The 19,931-nt window shown below is 40.1% G+C and overlaps 1 protein-coding gene across 2 annotated transcripts; it reads right to left on the bottom strand.

The window, feature by feature from the left end:
- Positions 1-1,936: 1,936 nt before the first annotated feature.
- On the bottom strand, positions 1,937-19,609 carry LOC139467959 (core histone macro-H2A.1-like). 2 transcript variants are annotated; one of them, XM_071249571.1, is made up of 8 exons: positions 19,378-19,609; positions 17,502-17,608; positions 15,822-16,100; positions 15,353-15,448; positions 14,679-14,769; positions 13,660-13,749; positions 11,765-11,939; positions 1,937-10,055 (listed from the first exon to the last, which is right to left on the bottom strand). In XM_071249571.1, the coding sequence occupies exons 1-8, from the start codon at positions 19,547-19,549 to the stop codon at positions 9,893-9,895; spliced, it is 1,173 nt and encodes a 390-aa protein (XP_071105672.1). In that variant the 5' UTR covers positions 19,550-19,609; the 3' UTR covers positions 1,937-9,892. The 2 variants fall into 2 exon arrangements, with proteins under 2 accessions (XP_071105672.1, XP_071105671.1); XM_071249570.1 differs by lacking the exon at positions 11,765-11,939 and adding an exon at positions 12,429-12,603.
- Between the last annotated feature and the right edge of the window lie 322 nt (positions 19,610-19,931).

Below are 19,931 nucleotides of genomic sequence, written 5' to 3' on the forward strand. Positions count from 1 at the left end.
ACTCACTCACTTTAGCTGTATGACGGCAGTCTGTAAATCTGTAATCATGTCTGGATCAGACAATCCAGTGATTGAGAACATGAGCATCAATCCACGCTATGGGGATATGATGACACTCATCAACTAAGTTGGCGAGCCTGACCACCTGATCTTGATAGTAGCCTCTTACAACAAGCATGGGTTGCTGAAGATCAATTCTAACCCAGACCTTCACAAGTATGCTTTTTTGAAATACATAATAAGGTGTGTACTTATATTGCATAAGCCTCCATTATTATTCGCGTTAATGGATCAGAGTGCAATCGATTTTCATTCCAAGCTCCCTGGGGAGTATACAGCCCATGCTGCCTTGTCAGGGCCCTAGATGTTTCAAAGTCACATTACCATCTCATCCTACCGGGTACCCATTTTTACTGATGGACTGTATTAAACAACAAACAAACAAACACAGGCACACACATCAGTATGGTGACACATCACACCCAATTGATAGCTACCTAGTCGGATGACATTGTAATCTGAAGACTTATGCAATCAGTTGACCTGGGTAATTATGGCATTCTTGTTCACTCAGCAAGTTTCAAAAGTCATGCATCAGGATGAGAAACGTTTTAATGACAGGCGATTTATAAAGGCATTCTCTGCATGACAGAGGATGTGCACAGTGAATTACAGTATTACCCATGTCAATGGATCAGTGTGCATTGTACAACCTAAGCTGACTATAAGGTGCATTTCCATTTCATCCTACTGGGTACCCATTAATTGCTTGAACAGAGGCCCAGGTTGTACAGTGTCACTTCCCTCTATCTCAGTGTGGGTCAGGACTGAACCCTGAGAAACACTCAGCAGTCATGTTTGATAAACACAGTCACCCATGCACCTTGAGCGTACCCTCCTCCGCCTTATTCCCAGAGTTAGGGTACCCGTGAAGATTCCGGGGTAGTATAGGTCTTCAGCAACCCATGCTTGCCGTAAAAGGCGACTAACGGGATCGGGTGGTCAGGCTTGCTGACTTAGTTGATGCATGTCATCGGTCCCAATTGCGTGGATCGATGCTCATGATGTCAATCACTGGATTGTCTGGTCCAGACTAGATTATTTACAGACGGCCGTCATATAGCTGGAATATTGTTGAGTGTGGTGTAAAACATGTCCCAAAACCAAAAACGTTTCAATGGTTAAATGCCACTATTTGCCATTATTTCTCAGCATCATTTGAGGCAAGACGTGGCGAGACACTGTACAGTTTGTCTTCCATGTCTGCCATATGCATGTTAGAGAAGTAAGATGTGAGTTATCAAACTTGTCACCATTGGTCCTTGACAAACTTGTCCCTATCTTGTGTACTTGAGTACCTGTCTGAGCCCTACAGAGTCGATCATCAGTGCTGCAAAGTGAGAGGTGCATGTAGCGACGTGCATGTATGTGTGTGTGTTTGTGTGGCTGCTTGTACTAGTCCGGACTCATGCCAATTTATAGTGCTAGCTCACCGAGATACCATGCCGCAGTTTAACATGAATACCCCACTCAGACACAGTATACTGACTCCGAGCCGACCAGTCCTTGGTTTAGCCCCTTAATGTTGAGCGCCAGACAGGGTAACAACAAGTACCATCTTTTAACGTCTTTTGGTATGATGCAGTTTGGGAACGAACCCCAGACCTTCAGCTCTCAGGGCAGATGCTCTACCACTAGACCACAGAGGCGGTCCTGCAAAGTGTACAGTAGCAAGGGAGATAACCATGGATATGTCCCGCTTTGTTGACCACAAGATAGACTGATGTGATGAAGATAATTTTGTGCTTTCATCATGTGACTATTTCAGTTGAGCCGTGTATGATAATGTAAACATTTTCTTACACGTTAAGAGGAACAAATATTATGAATTATGGTAGTAACCAGCAACACGAGAGAGTAACGAGCAACACGCAAGAGATGTTATAATTTTATTCCACCATACACAATCCATCCAAGCGGAGTCTGCACACAGAGACTGAATGCTTCATCAACAACTACTGTAACAATACCACTCTTGAAACAATTCTCACTATACAATACTGTATCCACACAGAAACAAGGCAGGCTAATGAACAGTAGACCAACTCATTCGAGTTGAAAACTTTAACGTTATTTATTGCCAGTGAAGTAAAAATATGTTCTCATACTGCTAAACAAACTTGATAAACTTGGTGCTTGTTCTGAGACAGTAGGTGTTGTGCAAACGATGGAAGAATTCATTTCCATGTGACGTAGGGCATGTGGAGTTCTCTACGTGTATTCGTCAATGTGTCACGACTCGACACATGCACCGTAGCAGTCGGTGAAAACACAATAGACTGGCCCACGGGCACACCTTCCAGGACAAGTGGAGTTCTCTACGTGTATTCGTCAATGTGTCATGACTCGACACATGCGCCGTAGCAGTCGGTGAAAAAACAGCAGACTGGCCCACCTTCCAGGACAAGTGGAGTACTCTACGTGTATTCGTCAATGTGTCATGACTCGACACATGCGCCGTAGCAGTCGGTGAAAAAACAGCAGACTGGCCCACCTTCCAGGACAAGTGGAGTTCTCTATGTGTATTCGTCAATGTGTCATGACACGACACATGCACCGTAGCAGTCGGTGAAAAAACAGCAGACTGGCCCACCTTCCAGGACAAGTGGAGTTCTCTATGTGTATTCGTCAATGTGTCATGACACGACACATGCACCGTAGCAGTCGGTGAAAACACAGTAGACTGGCCCACGGGCACACCTTCCAGGACAAGTGGAGTTCTCTATGTGTATTCGTCAATGTGTCATGACACGACACATGCGCCGTAGCAGTCGGTGAAAACACAGTAGACTGGCCCACGGGCACACCTTCCAGGACAAGTGGAGTTCTCTACGTGTATTCGTCAATGTGTCACGGCTCGACACATGCACCATTGTAGTCGGTGAAAACACAGCAGACTGGCCCACGGGCACACCTTCCAGGACAAGTGGAGTTCTCTACATGTATTCGTCAATGTGTCACGACTCGACACATGCACCGTAACAGTCGGTGAAAACACAGCAGACTGACCCACGGGCACACAATCCACCCTGTTGATGTTAAACACATTCTGCAGATCCACAGATCCAATTGGTGTGTTGTGTTTTTTCTTAACTTTGTTTCTCAGTAGTAAGTGGTTCAAAAGTCGAATTAGTTCTACACGAGCAGACTCTAAACACACCACTTCTTATTCAACAACAGTAGTTAATACGTTTAGTCCAACCTATTCCTCCTGAAGCACATTAGTATCTAACTGAACACATATTGTCTTTACTATGTAAACTGGGAACTGACAGATTAATAATGTCTTAATTAATAAAGCTAATAGCAGTAACAACTGATAGACATCCAAATCATTCCCATCAACAATATTTGAAACTTGAACAACAAACTAAAACTTAACACTTCCACATTAGAGGATTGTTTTCATAGTTTGAAAATGACTTGGAAATGAAAAATATCCGAAAATATTATGCATAACAATTAACTATGAGTGATGTTCAATTTTAACAAAAGTTGTGCAGAATATTCATTAATCATACAGAAAAGTTGTCTCACAACATATTTAAAATGATAAATATATCAGGCTTGTAATTCTCAATTTGTAACAAAATACAAGAACTAATTAATATCTATCTACGATTATAACAAATTGGCTTAAGGATAAATCACAGATGAAATCAACAAGTTGAAATATATTAAATTCAAAACAAAAAAGATTATTTCCTATAAATATCAACAAGAACATTGCTTTTTATGCTGTTAACAATCTTTATCACTAGCATGTTGTTGTCACTCCTTTTCTTCAAACAACAACAAGTCCATACTGTACAATACTCTCTCTACTGGTAAGTTGAGAATACATTTCAAATACAGATATATATTTCGTAAAATATTTTGCACATTTTGTTGATACCTGACAAATTTTTCATTTAGCCGACTTTCTAGGTCAATATTAAAAGGGGCAAGAAGTAAAATTGTGTCCTGGCACTATAGCTCGTCTTGATATGCGTAGTCAACAAAAACAGACACTAAAAATCTTTTTGCGGTCTGCATTGATGTTAAAATGTTAAAAGATTTCTGCTTAAATATCACTAAAAGCTAACACAAAATTTAAGATTTAAACAAAATATGATCTTATCATAGGGGGAAACATACATGCCAAAGTTCAGCTCCCCCAGCCAAATATGCCCTTTGAGAGTATTTAATAGCATAGTAAAGTGAAGGTCAAAACAAATGCCAATTTTCATTAAGTTTTTAACAAACTCTGATTTTTCAATATGGCTGCTGTGGCAGATTGGATTTGAACACTTGAACAAATTAGGGTGTCATCATTAGTGGGAAGAAGTACCGGTATGTGAAATTTCAGCTTCATTTGGTCAAGTGGTTTCTGAAATGTTTTGATGGACAACGGATAAACAGGCCCTGACATAAGCTCAAATGACCTCTAGTCAGGGAAACTAAACAACTGTGGTCTGATGTGTTGGTGGTTAAAATGAATATACCAGAGATATTATTTCCTACATGCCTGTTGATCCTTAATCAGATGTTTAAAAAACAGGTAATAACAGTTATAACAGATCTTCCTGCAAAAATTGTGTTAGATAAGTATACAAGATGAACACAATGTTAACTTATTGTTGTGCTTATGTGAAATTAAGAAAAGTCAAATTCAGAAAACAAGGAAAGACAATCACCCCAAGAACATTACTTCACACAGTTATTTGCTAATACCTCTAGTGTGCAATAGAGTGATCAATCTTTGAACCGTCCGGTAAGTGATTTGTGAGAGGCATTAATATCAGCATCTTGCAGTCGGAAAACACAAACCTCATCATGTAAGTGTGGTGGTCCAATAAAACCATGGCCCCCATAACACTTGCTCATGTGTATAGTTAATGTACAAGTTCTTTGCCATCCTGTTGCCAATGTAGACTGCACATGCATAAATCTCACTGAAGTCAGATTATGTACTCGGATACGATACCTCTCTGCGTGAAGTTCTGATAACCCTTCCATAGAAGGTCGTTACATTAGGTGAACTCTGAGTGAACTTTGACCTCCAAATCTAAATGAAGGATGTGTGGGTCCTTGAAGTGATCAGATGTCAGCTGTCTGGATCAAGTTCGCTTCAATTCCCTACGACCTTGATTCAGAAATTTCAACATGTGTTAAGAAAACCAACACAAAACAAAATTATTCCTTCGCTGGTGTAGACACCATGGCACCAGGTCTATAACATATGGACAACAATATCACCAAAATAATCATGCCGCGATTGTTATTCGGACCTGAACGCTTAACTCCATTTTCGATATACAGAAGTCCAACATGTTGGTCCGAATGCTCTGCTGACATGTACAGAGAATTTAGAAGCCTCAACGTTGTTTGGCCGATTAGAAAGTTAACCCGACTCGACTCCTATCAAGGTGTTGTCAGATGTTCGTGCAGAGGTATCATATGGGAATAAAACATCTAATTTGAATAAGACTGCACATCCTTGATCATTCCACTGGCACAACAGTGCTTTGTCAGGACTGGGCTAGGATGATAGGGGGCAACGAGACAGCGCATCGTATCTTACATATTGCCGATACAAGTCGTGATACACCAACAATCAAACCCAGGATGGCTAAAATTGTCCAGAATAACACATTTCCAGAAAAATAATCAGGGATAATTCTCCTTAAAATCAATATAGCCGCTGGTAACAGGAACAGTCTTGAGTGAATGAGTTTGGTTTTACGCAGCTTTTAGCAATATTCCAGCAATATCATGGTGGAGGACACCAGAAATGGGCTTCACACATTGTACCCATGTCGGGAATCGAACCCGGGTCTTTGGCGTGACGATCGAACGCTTTATCCACTAGGCTACCTGACCCCCCTGGAAAAGTCCTGAAGATGGCCTTTCCAGAATAACTGTTTCACTGTATTGAATTCTTTCAAGGTCTGGTTAGATCTTGTTAACATCCTTTATTGGATATACTGCCCTAACTTTATGGCCTTGAGCCTGTTTAAAAAAACCATAACATTTATTCAAACAGTGGAGGTTTGAAAGACTTCAATGGAACTTGTAAGCGCAGCCCTCGTGCACAAGCACTGTCCAGCTTTCACGAAAAAAAATTGTTCTGATAATCCCAAGTTAACAAAGTTTCACTGCATAATTCTAGATATTTTTTTTTACGTATTGGTTGTACGACGATACAGCCAATGCAGACTGATGTATGGTATCGGCAAGTGTACAGGTCGATGCTGCTGTATCAGTGCCCCGTAGAGGATATATGCATGGATATATATGTCATGTAGCACATGATAACCGTCTTGCATGGAGTAATGATTAATGATGGTAGTAATGGGTGATATACAACATGTGGGATGTAATACACATTCGTGCCGCTCGGTCAGCATAGATTGTTCATTCACCTCAACAAATAAATAGAAACACATGCAGTCCTCTACAGTAGACACTATCATAACACAATCATAATACATGATTATCTCAAACACTTGAGTAAAGGAACCACCCATTTGACATTCTGGGGAGCCTTGAGATCTAAAACAAATTAATTTGTTCAATAATTACTGAATGAAAATAATTTTGCCTCATGAATCAGTACCTGGATATGCTGTATGCCCTAAAAGAGAATGTGTTATGGAATTAAAGGGAAGTTGTTGGCTCACCTTTTGAGAGAAAACAAACATTTGACTTACAGCAGTGACCAAAACCATTTTGTCTGTAAAACTCCCAGCCCTCACAGATCATAAAATGGTCAGTTCCTTTACTGAACAGAAGAGACTAATTACATTGATAATTGTTGTACAATTACCGCATACATCTGCTCTGTTAGCCCTCATAGGACACTATAAGCTATGGTAAGCTATCGTAAGCTACTGTCAGCGGTGGTAAGCTATGGTCGCAGTAGACCGGTAGAAAGGCTATCTTTGAGTGGTCCTAAAACACTTCCAGTTCTAATTATTTGTGTCCTGATTTTAGCTTTACTGAAATTCTTGTCAATGGCTGTTTAACTTATGGTCAAGGGTTCTGAACACTTTGAAAAACTATTTGATCACTGATTTTGATCCATTCTCAAGTCAAAGCTCTTACACACTAATCTAGGTAACTCATTATGTGTGATTATGGTTTAACGTCGCTTTTAGCAATATTCCTGCATTATCATGGCCGGGGACATCAGAAATATAGGTCTTCACATATTGCACCTATGTGCGGAATGGAACCTGGGCCTTTGACATGACAAGCAAACACTTTAACCACTAATCTACCCCACCAACCCTGAATCTTTGTAACTTAATATTCATGTACACCTGATGGTGTCTGTTCAACAATAGAGTTGGGGACACACGACCTTTAAGGCAAATACAGACCTGAAATAAGAATTGTATTGGAAAAACTCCAGCAGCTCAACATAATAATGTTTTGAGTCGATTCTAAATATGCGATACTAAATATAGCCATCCAATCAAAATTCACTTGTGAGCGTAGTGAGCGCGAGAAAATCTGCGCAAAGTTACTGATAACAGAGATGGAAATGGTGACATCACTTCCTAAATGAAGCCATGGTAATGAATGGATCAAGGGCATTAATCATAACAGTATGGATATATAATACCCTGGACAATCGAGGATGGTAACTCTGATGTAGGTGGCATGAACAGTTAGCAGAATGTGAGACAAAACAAACCCTAATGACATAAGAAGGCTTTGCCTGCTAACTCAGACCTTGATGAATCTTAAAAGAGAAAGTTAAGAATTGTATACAAAGAAAGTGTTATCCCAAACATAGCATTTGCTAAGAATTGTATAATGTGCTAGTTTTTTTTCTGCATGCATTGGCAGCGGTGTCATTTAAAGAGACAGAATTGCACCTTTAATGATAAGTACTGTTCACATTATGCAATCCTGACAAGGTGACATCTCAAGATGTTGACAAAATGATGCATGGCTTTGAAAACCTCTTTTGGGTCTTAGCAAAATCTTATAACTGAACAAAAATCCCAAACATCAAACATGAAGTGTTTAAAAGTATCAAAAGTGAAAATGATGTTATAGTCTAAATAGGTTTATGATTTTTTGTTAAGAAAAATTTGTATGTTGTTTTGGTTTTCTTTATATACTACTGACAAAAAATAGGGGAACATGCACTTTTTGGTTTGTTAAACGTTGGGCAACTTGGGATAGTGATGTCCCTTCCTCTTTCGAACCCACAATTTGCCATTTTATTAGTTCATGTCTCGGAGGTATTTTAAGCATGTTCTTAGCTCAACTGCTTCAGTGATGGTGAAATTTCATTGTAATTTGTTGTTGCGTTCAGATGCAATGCCACGGTATTGTAAATGTAACTTAAACGATAAATTCAAATTATTAGTTCCCTTATTTGTTGTCGGTTGTGTAATACAAAACTCATAACATGAGTCAAAGACCATCTTGATACAATGAAATCCCGAACAGCATATTCACAAGTTTGATATGCAAAACAACATCTCAAAATACCACCTAAAATAAGGTTGACAAATCCCAATGCTATGTGCTGAATGTGGTACATCTTGATTATTCCTTCACTTGAGCAAACTAGAATGTTCGAATGCATGTTCAATGTTTAAAAAAAACAACTCATGAATGTACTCTCATGAAATTAATGCATTTTTTTTCATGAATATGTGAAACACTGACAACATATATATTTGTGAAACTAAAGCTAGTACATGGCTTTGCCATGCTTTGCAGTGTGAGAGAGGAAGTGGCCACCAAGTGCATAAAATATTACACTGATATTAGTACTGGGTAAATATAAAACGTCAAAGCCAGAGAATAACCAGTCTTGATTATCCGAAACAGATTCTATTGGGCGTAACAGAACAAACTAAACAAGTCTCCCTCTCAAAGAACCTAACTAACAGGCTGCCCTTCAGAAATTGTCAAATGCACAGAAACAAGTTTGATAAACATCCACATAAAGATGATCAAGGTCATAGTGAATATAGATACAGCTTATTGAAAACAATATAACATTTTCCTCTAATCATTTGTTAATAAAACATAAACAAAAACAAAATAAATAAAACAAAATTAACATATTACACTATCCATTTTTCAAATATTAACAACTTATAATTGTTTATTTTTCATGTCAATAGATCATTAATATCCTTCAATAAATAACCAATCTAATCTGTTTCATGTCTTTTAGTGTAATTAGTTGTCTGAAAATGCAACAGGAAGTGTAGACATTCTATTATGACCTTGACCTTGCTTGTGTGGCCTCAGTTTCACTCACATGAATTTTACATGAACACAGAGTGAGGACAGACCTGCTTGCCTGGACAGATGTGTGTCTGTTTGTGAATCACACAATGAGAAGTCTTTAGGGTATGAGTGCTTGGCTTGACTATATACAGCAAGGTATTATGTCATTATTAACATATGAAGATGACAACACGCAGCCCCTTTGACTGAATACAATTGCATCCCATGCGAGGACATACTGAACAAAAAAAAGTCCAGGATCGTGAATTTTTATTGGGATGACTTCACTTCTGTTGTGAAGACTGAGCCAACAATTTCCTAAAAATATTTCCCCCAAAATTCACGATCCCTAACTTTGTTTGTTCATTAAAAAAATGTCTGAAAATGGAGAAACTAGAAAATTTTATGTCTGCATAGTCAATGCAACAGCACATTAACTTTTGGTAAGCCATATCATTTCATTACCAGTCAAACAATATGTATTTTCAACTATTGTAGTGTCGGTGTAAAATATGTTAACATCATGTCCAGGCAAGCAGGACAAATGATTCATTCAATAAGATGAAGAAATGAAAACATAAGGGGCACATTAGGAGTCGAGTCGCGCCAATTCACTGGTGTATATTCCAATACTCTCCATGTCGTACAGTACAAAGTAGATTTGCTTCAGAGAGCTCGTCATCACTGTCATGAAGTAGTTGCTGATGGCGCGGAGAATGATCTGAGCTGCCGTCTGCTTCGGGAACCCAGCGCTAGGATACAAGAATGAGGACTGTGAGGGGAAAAAGTTTGTCTGTGGTTTGTGAGTGCAGTTGTATTTGCATTGTACATTCATGTGAATCACAGTGAAAAGCTACACCAGACATCTTACTTAAAGTGCCATGAACTCTTGGAAAACTGGCAACTCTAATGATGGATGTTAACTTTGACAGTCCCTATGTTTATTTGTTCATAGTTTAATGCCTCACTCAACAATTTTCAAGCTAAATGATGATGGTCTATAAACAATCAAGTCTGAACCAGACAATCTAGTGATTGACATCATGAGAATTCATGTACACAACTGGGATAAGATGACATGCACCAACCAAGTCAGTGAGCCTGACCACCAGATCCCATTAGTCGCCTCTTTACGACAAGCATGAGTTGTCTAACAATGACATATATTGGAAGCATTTACCACTTTGGTAAAACCTACAAACATTAGAATGGTGCTGACAAACCAAGGATCATAATCTGGGCAAATCTGTGATTCAAACCCATGATTACTGGATCCTGGTATGGCTAAGGGAAGCAACTCCGACAGAATTGCAGTCTCAGATGACTGGGTCACCCTCATACCCCTACAAAATAGCAATGATGAATTCGAGTGTTGAATACATTTGCTTAGGGAAATGAAATCATGAGATGTAAAAGTGCAGAATGTTAAACAGTGGAGATGTAATAAAATTTAAAAAAAACCAGAAATCAAAAACTGTTCAGCTGTGATCAGTCCAAGCATGTCCTAAGGCATCCAAAGTGGCATCAAAATGTTTCGATTTGTCTTGGAAAGTTTTTGGAGAGGCCATCAACATGGGAAGGTATTCAGAGAGGCAATCTAATTCAGAATGGGTTGATTACTGCCGTCATCAGAGAATGTGTCATAAGAATTGGAAGGCTTTCGAACGGGGGCCATCAACATGAGAAGGTGTTGACCAATGAGAGACCAAGATCAGAAGGGCTTCTGAACCAAGTGTTCGTTGCAGTCGTCAGCAGATGAAAGGTCATCACAGTGGGAGGGTGTTCTGAGAGGCAACCACTAACAGAATAGTTTCAGGGAGGTCATCATCATCAAAGGGGTTACAGAGAGGTCATGAACAGCAGGTTCGTTTGTTGTTTAATGCCACACTCAGCAATATTCCTTGCTGGATCTGACAATCCACTGATGGACATCAGAAAGGATTGAGAGGTCATCAACACCAGAAGGGGTGGGACAGGTGTTAGAGCATGTTGGGTGCCAACCTATCAGATGTTGTTCAAACAGGTCATCAACATCAGAAAGGATTGAGGGGTCATCAACACCAGAAGGGGTGGGGCAAGTGGAAGTGCATGTTGGGTGCCAACCTATCAGATGTTGTTCAAACAGGTCATTAACATCAGAAAAGATTGAGAGGTCATCAACACCAGAAGGGGTGGGGCAAGTGGAAGTGCATGTTGGGTGCCAACCTATCAGATGTTGTTCAAACAGGTCATTAACATCAGAAAGGATTTAGAGGTCATCAACACCAGAAGGGGTGGGGCAAGTGGAAGTGCATGTTGGGTGCCAACCTATCAGATGTTGTTCAAACAGGTCATCAACATCAGAAAGGATTTAGAGGTCATCAACACCAGAAAGGGTGGGGAAGGTGTTAGTGCATGTTAAGAACCAACCAAACAGTGTTAACAGTCTATGCTACAGGTATAGGTAACTGATGTGCCTTACCGCCCACTTCCAACAGAGGGGAAGGCCAGACTTTTCAGGTTTTTCTCATCAGCCAAAGTTAGACAGTTCTTGACTGCTTTTTCCAACAATTGCTGTGGGTTATCCATTTTCCATGTGGGGCCGTTACAATGGATAACATACTTTGCTGGGAAGTGGAAGCCTTGGCTGATCATAGCTGAACAAACAAACAACCAAAGTCAATCCATGATAACAACACCACACAGACAGCAGCATCAAGTTCTGCAGCCAACACTGACATTCTCCTGAGACGCAGAAAGCAATGATGACAATTTCATTTCTGTCTGCAGGTTGCAGAACTAGATGCATTACCTGTGCTCGGTATCTCTAGGTTCATGTACAGACAAATGACAACAGTGGCAAGACAAGCATCTAGATATGCAATTAATAGGCCTTCCTCTTATACATGTTTTTTGCAAAAAGAAATCTCACAAGAAAGATATGGATAGCAACTCCTCAAATGCCCGAAAAAACTTGGTTCACAATGAGTTGAAGAAAATGTCCTCTGAATGCTATCACATTAGAAAAAGACTTATTTTAATAAATTCTATGAAAATAAATATGATTTGAAGACAATGATATATTCCATGCCTTGATCATCATCCACTGTTGTCAGCCTGTAACATGACCAGCTGAAGCCACTCACTTCCCACTCCCAATGGAAGGTATAGCTAAAGACTTGAGGTTTTTCTCATCAGCGAGAGTTAGAATGTTCTTGACAGCTTTCTCTAGCTGCTGTTGTGAGTTGGATGAACCCCAAGACGGACTGTTCACATGGACAACATACTTGGCTGGGAAATTACGACCTGGGCACATTGCCGCTGAAATGTATAATGTTATTAAGCTGACAATGGTACTAAATTCACAATTCATGCTGAGTACCACATGATGTTAATTGAGGTAAGACATTAATCAGCTCCAGAATGGGTCAGAAGGTCAGAATGTCAATGGGTCAATGTATCAATGTAATGACTAGGTAGTCATGTCGTTTGCGATATTAAATGTGAACAACAGATAGTAAAGTCCCACTTTAACAGCATTATCTCAGTGCTTATGCTATTGCAACTCTAATACTGAACACAAACATAACTTGATGTAGATTTAAGATCACTTCTACAAAGTCGTCCAAGTCAGCAGAATGGCAAAATGAACCCTCTGACGGGTCATTGGCTTTAACCCCAGGACACCAGTAGACATGCTAACCCCCTGCAGTATAAGTGGGTCTAACCAATGTCACCAGTATGACAATTATTACCCCCTGCAGTATCATTGGGTCTAACCCAGGTCACCAGTATGACAATATTAACCCCCTGCAGTATCAATGGATCCAACCCAGGTCACCAGTATGACAACAATTACCCCCTGCAGTATCAATGGGTCTGACCCAGATCACCAGTATGACAACAATTACCCCCTGCAGTATCAATGGGTCTAACCCAGGTCACCAGTATGACAACAATTACCCCCTGCAGTTTCAATGGGTCTAACCCAGGTCACCAGTATGACAATACTACCCCCCTGCAAATATCAATGGGTCTAACCCAGGTCACCTGTATGACAATAATTACCCCCTGCAGTACCAATGGGTCTAACCCAGGTCACCTGTATGACAATAATTACCCCCTGCAGTATCAATGGGTCTAACCCAGGTCACCAGTATGACAATTACCCCCTGCAATATCAATGGGTCTAGCCCAGGTCACCAGTATGACAACAATTACCCCCTGCAGTATCAATGGATCTAACCCAAGTCACCAGTATGACAATACTAACCACTTGCAGTATCAATGGGTCTAACTCAGGTCACCAATATGACAATACAAACCCCCTGCAGTATCAATGGGTCTAACCCAGGTCACCAGTATGACAATATTTACCTCCTGCAGTATCAATGGGTCCGTGTGCTGTTTGTAGGTTGTCGATCTCCTGCCGGAACTCCTTTCCTCCGGCCTTTTCCATCGCCTGACCTGAAGAACAAAGAAGACAGTCATTGTATCTAACCCTAGCAGACACCTAATGTGTACAAGACAACAGATACATTTACATAATCCAAGCATATATGTATACAACACAACACACATACCACTGATACACACACATCAACTCCTCCGGAAACTGTAGATCACCTTGATATGTACCATATATGACTGTAGATAAGCTGAAGTATTAACTTGGTCCTTGAAATCTGTATCAAAATGTTATGTGCGGTAGATAAACCGGACCCCCAACCTAAAACTAGTCGGTATTGAATTATGCAAGTTAACGAGACAATACACACAGTAATCTTTATCCCTGCATATAAAACAATGCCTAGCATAACAAGAAATATAATCAAAATGGTAAATCATCATGTCTGGTGATGTTTAATTGCAAATTTCACATTTTCATTGACAAAATTTGTCATAGCATTGTTCATTCACCTAAAACAATACGATGTAGTTTATTTTATGAAGCCGACATAAGCCGACCCCTTTCTACAGAATCTTTTTCCGGTCCCCAAAACAACAACATCGCCATTTAACAAAAGTTACTGTCATGAATAATTCTCAAATATTTTCTACATAACTTCTGAAGACTAAAATGCAATGATTTGAACAAAATAGGATGTCATCATAATGCAAAACATACATGGCAAAAACAAGCTCCTTCATTTCAGGGAAGTTAAATAGCTTTTTTCAAAATGGCTGCCATGGTGGCCATATTGAAAATTGCATTCAAACCTCTTGAGCAAATTGGGGTGTCACGTTTGTTAGGTTTCAGCTTCATTGGTTAAGTAGTTTCTGAGAAGATGTTTACAACCTACAGTGGACAAACAGGCCATGATATAAGATCGTTTGACTTTCAGGTGAGCTAAAACAGCAATGATAGTGAATCTACACTGGCAAGTTGTACCCACCTACTTCCCCGCCCATGTGGTAGGTGGAGTTGGTAGGATGGACGATGGCATCAGCAGTCATCTTCACAATGTCGCCCTGGAGCACAGTCATCTACAAACAGAATTTGTTTGGGGTTTAACGCAAAATTCAGCAATATTTCATCTATATGATAGCAGTCTGTAAATAATTTAATCTGGACAATCCAGTGATTGACATTATGAGCAAGTAATGACCCACACCATTAGGGTACTATGTCATGAAATCAACAAAGGTTATAAGACCGAGATCCTGATCCATTCAATTACCTTTTACGACCAGCTTATTTCGCTAGGGGCCTATTATAATTGAGAATCCTCGCAGGGAATCTGCCATTGTATGCAGATCCTGACACAGCCAAGGGACATAACTATTCACAACCATTTTGGCACCCCAACTGCAGAAAGGAGTTTTAGTAATACAGAAAGTTTAAGCAATACAGCCAGATGACAAAAGGGTGCTCTAAGACATGACTGCACTCAGTGTAAGGAACCACCTACCATACATCTCCTTAGTCAAACAAGGTGATATGATGTAGTGGACATGTCTACATACAAGTCTACATCATATTACTACAAATCTTTGGACTTGATAAACTACTCAAGTGGATTTGACTGTCGGCCCTACTTTCACTCCAACATCATTGGTTCCATCTTACCTTCTGTCCAAGGAAGAGCTTCTTCTCAGACAGGATGGTGAATCCACTGGCATCGGTGGTGCCGATCTTGGTGTTGGTGCTGTCCCCAGCATTCACCTGTCAAAGCATGGGACCAACAGTCAAACATGGATCTCTTACCCGTCAATACATATCAAAAACAGTCAAACATTTCATACATTCCACAAATGATGTCAGCTGTCAAAGACTATTCAACAGCTGTCAATGCTCAAACACTCAATCATTCAACAGATGAAACAAACTCTCAAACACTGCATCCTTCAACACATGATATAAAATCCATGAACAAACAACATGAGGTCTCCTCTTTCCCACCTTAAAAGGCGAATATCAAACTTCACAAAAAAACTTTTTAAAAATATCCATGCACTTGAACAAGATGTCATTTCATAATGTACCATATAGTGTACCTATCTGCATAGCGAATGAGGAAGCATTGAAAAATACTGACCTTGACCTTTCCTCCCTTGACCTTGCTTGGCTTGCCTTTGACTGAAACAACACTAAGTTTCTTTGGCGAAGGTTTCTTCGCCACTTTGGCACTAGAGGAGGGACTTGAGCTGTCAACTACTTTAGCTTTCTTGGGTTTGGGGGGAGCAACAGCAGCAGCAGGTTTGGAGCCCAGGGGAAGAAGGGTGTTGGGGAACTTGTTCCCCTTCTTCCTCCCTATCAACTCGGGAAGTATCTTTGGTAAAACGCCTCCTGAGGCGATGGTGACGTGCTTCAGCAACTGTAAGGAGAGAGTCAATGGGTTACTTAAGTCAGATGATTTACAGCTAGACCAAAGCACTCTTGGAGACAAGTCACATTTCTTTGTCAGAGAAATGTCAGGACTTTTCATCATTTCCTAATTAAAGTATGTTTCCAGCATTCGGTCCTCATTCTACCCCATATCTAACAATGGTGGGAAAAAGAGGACATATTGTACTATCCTTGCCACCTTTTGCTCTCTGGAACAGTGATACGGATATATTCTTCCAGGGTGGGGTTCAAACTCTGAATTTGCATGGGGTACTAGGAATATATTCTGGCCTGGAATCCCACTGGGTTTAGCCATACTTTAGTCCCAGAGCCTGATCTTCTGAGGTACTGGGTCAGAGCAAGACTCCAAAGTTGATGATACATTATTAATATATATGCGCATATTTAGTGGTGTAACGATACATCGAACTATCGATTGCTTGTCTCACGATAGTACACTATCGATTGCAACTTGAAACAATCGATACTATTGGCGATAGTTTGTTTAACTATCGATACGTAGTTTCGATAGTTTATTTGTTTGGTACATTTACTTTCTTAAAAAATATAGAAACAACTCCTATGATCATCTAACCTCTGTCGTGCTTTCGTTTGGATTGAACTACTATGTCTGCTTGATTTAGAGTTATGTCCCTTAGCTACTTGTCGCTAGGCAACATTGACAAGATGGCGGACGCCACATGTCAGTTTTTGTCAACTTTGTTTCCTAATTGATATGTTGAATCGCATTTAGTCATTCAGTGAATGCCAATGTGACAGTTAAATAGTTTGACAGTTTGTATGGTCAAATACTAGTCATTCAATCACATTCATTCACATTGGTACTAAAACACTGCAGTAACCTAAGACTTTACCAGTTACATGAAGTGAAATTTTGTATTAAAATGTTTTTAAGAGGTCAATTTGAACTTGTTTTCTTCTCATTTCTTGTTTTCTTTACAAATAGTATCAGAAAGTTATAATTATTTTGATGGTGTCAGTCAAAATGCTGAAATATATGCTGCTAAAGCCTGCTATAATTGCAAGTGAAAACTATCGCAATAGTATCGCAATAGTAGGGCCACTATCGCAATAGTATCGCAATAGTTGTTTTAACTATCGCAATAGTATCGCAACAGTAAAAAATGCCTCAATAGTCACCCCTACGCATATTTAATATGTGCCATATACACATCCTAAAATAGGCTCAAAGCACTACATTATTACCCCTGTCCATGGATCAGCGTGCACTTGATTTCATTCTCAGCTCCCTAGGGAGTATACAACCAAGCTGACTAGTTAGGCTGCAAAAACTAACAGTGACACTTCTCATCCTACTGGGAACCCTTCCACTGCTGGGTGAACAGAGGCATGTTTTGTACAAACTCACCAGGTGCAATTCTTCATCATTGGCAACTGCCAAGAGAATATGTCGGGGAGTTACCCGCCCTTTCCTGTTGTCCCGTGCTGCGTTGCCTGCCAACTCCAGGATTTCAGCTGAAACAGAGATTCCAAGTATATACAGGTTACAAAACCTGTGCGGTGCAGTGCGGTGCGGTGTGGTGTGGTGCGTGTGTGGTGTGGTGCGGTGCGTGTGTGGTGTGGTGTGTGTGTGGGTGTAAGAGAGAAAGAGAGATACCATTTATCTCAGGAAGTTGTCATAAATGCTTGACAGGTTTGAGTGCAGTAATCTGTTTCTTACACACCCTAAACTTGCATTGCTCTAGCAACAAAAATGTTTCTACTATATCAAATAACATTTATTTACACTCTGAACCACTAAAGTTTTGACACAAACATTTGTGAATTCGGCTGAAGCACGAGAAATATTATAAATGACTTACAACCAGGAAACCTATCCATCATAATCTAACCCTAGGTCACCACCATGGAGTAGCCGGCCTGGAATTCCATCTCACACATGTTTGTTGCCAGATTATGAAAGTGACAGTCGGAATGTGATTTCTAATCATGCAACCTCAAAAACTTTAACTCGGAAAGATAGTTACAGGTTTAATGACTGAATCCATACAATCTAGACCATCAATTAGCCATTCCAGAATGTTCTTTTGTTCAGGTTTCAAATTTGTAATCGAGAATTTGTCAAAATATGTTTCCAATCGTAGTCGCCAATTTGAAATTAGTACCGTAAAACACGAGAAAGCTGCCTTCTCATTGGACATTCCATTGGTTGGTCTGACGTGGGTTGTGGGAACTAAGATCTGATTTTAATGAGATTGACATCACCAAAGAGGTTAACCCCACCAGCAAGCTGACAAGGTTAGGATGTCATCTGTGGGATGACTCCACCTCCTGCAACACTGGCACGATTTAACTTTGACTATCATCTACTCGTCTACATTCCAAGTATTTGCATGACATTGTTCTTTACATTGTTGGTTAGCCTAGTGGTTAAAGCGTTCGCTCGTCACGCCGAAGACCCGGGTTCGATTCCCGACATGGGTACAATGTGTGAAGCCCATTTCTGGTGTCCCCCGCCGTATATTGCTGAAATATTGCTAAAAGCGGCATAAAACCATACTCACTCACTTACTTAAAACATGAAGGGCAACGCTGATTAACATTGGCAGAATTTAACATTTAATACACACCTAATATATCTGGACGAGTTAATATTTACTCTCCTTTTATAATTTTTCAATGCTATCACTCATATAGAGACATAATAGTTTAGGTTGATATGTTGTACAATCCTGTAGTCATAGATTACACCGAATTGTAAAATGTCTGAGATATTAGTCTTCCACAATAAGTTTGTTGACGCCACGTTTTGATACACTGTTCAAAACAGCATTGAATTCAGCTCATTCGCTCGTGTTATTTAGATCATTTGCTCTGTCATCCTACTTTGGCCACAATATCGTCTGAAAACATATTGTTCCTGCAAGGTTTAATAATAGGTCACTTTCATAATCAAACGAAGTTTATTTCTAAATAAATAAATATCATATACTATTATTGAAATCCAGTGGAAGCCATTCTATCGACTGATAACACGAGCAAAAAGATTCAACTCAACGGTCTAAGGGAGATAACTCACATCTCCACAGGTCATGAGGATGTGTACCACTTTGGTGAAATTGTAATACATTTCAATCAACAAGTATCAATATGTAGTGATTAATAGATTGATAGATGCATGATGGAGGCATACATTATGTCTCAACTGTATTGTAAGATTCATTATTGCACATGCATCAGTGACCAACACAGTGTGCGATATTGTGTGTCCTGTTGCTATTTACCAGTAAGATACTCGATAACGGCAGCCATGTAGACGGGGGCTCCGGCCCCGATACGGAAGTGATGAGTGTCTCGCTTCAAGTAGCGGAGCATTCGGGCAACAGGGAAAAGGACCCCGGATCGAGCTGATCTCGACATTATCTTCTGTTTCTTTTTACCACCACGACCCGACATGTTGTCTGCTAGGCGAACCTCTCGGTGCGATGCTCTCACTATTATTAGCCGATTGTAGGGCTGGCACGGACACAGCTGGGATCTCGGTGCCGTCAGGTGCTCCCACCCCCTCCGAAAAAATCGCTGAAGTGCGTATTTCTGTCTTTAGTATTACAAACCAATATCTTATACCTGTAATAATAATGCCCGATATCCCTCATCATTGAAAATTCGCTATCAGAAGCAAAGCTCCTGTTTGTATTTGTACATTAGTATTTTTATTTCCATAAACGAGGAGGAGCGATGTCAAATGTAACAGCCGGTTGCGATTTCTCGGTCACAGAAAGTGGGCGTGTCTCAACATGCACGGGAAGGGAAGTAACTATTAAGCACATCAGCTATT

Source organism: Haliotis cracherodii, unplaced genomic scaffold (assembly GCF_022045235.1).
Source record: "Haliotis cracherodii isolate W230 unplaced genomic scaffold, xgHalCrac1.p SCAF_2, whole genome shotgun sequence".
In the NCBI taxonomy this organism is placed as follows: domain Eukaryota; kingdom Metazoa; phylum Mollusca; class Gastropoda; order Lepetellida; family Haliotidae; genus Haliotis; species Haliotis cracherodii.

Excerpts from the sequence above, each read along its gene's own strand:
- LOC139467959 (XM_071249571.1), bottom strand. The coding sequence starts at position 19,549 with ATGTCGGGTCGTGGTGGTAAAAAGAAACAGAAGATAATGTCGAGATCA. Across the intron at positions 14,770-15,352 it reads AGCTCTTCCTTGGACAGAAG|ATGACTGTGCTCCAGGGCGA; the intron begins GTAAGATGGAAC and ends TTCTGTTTGTAG. Across the intron at positions 11,940-13,659 it reads ACCCATTGATACTGCAGGAG|CTATGATCAGCCAAGGCTTC; the intron begins GTAAATATTGTC and ends TTGTTTGTTCAG.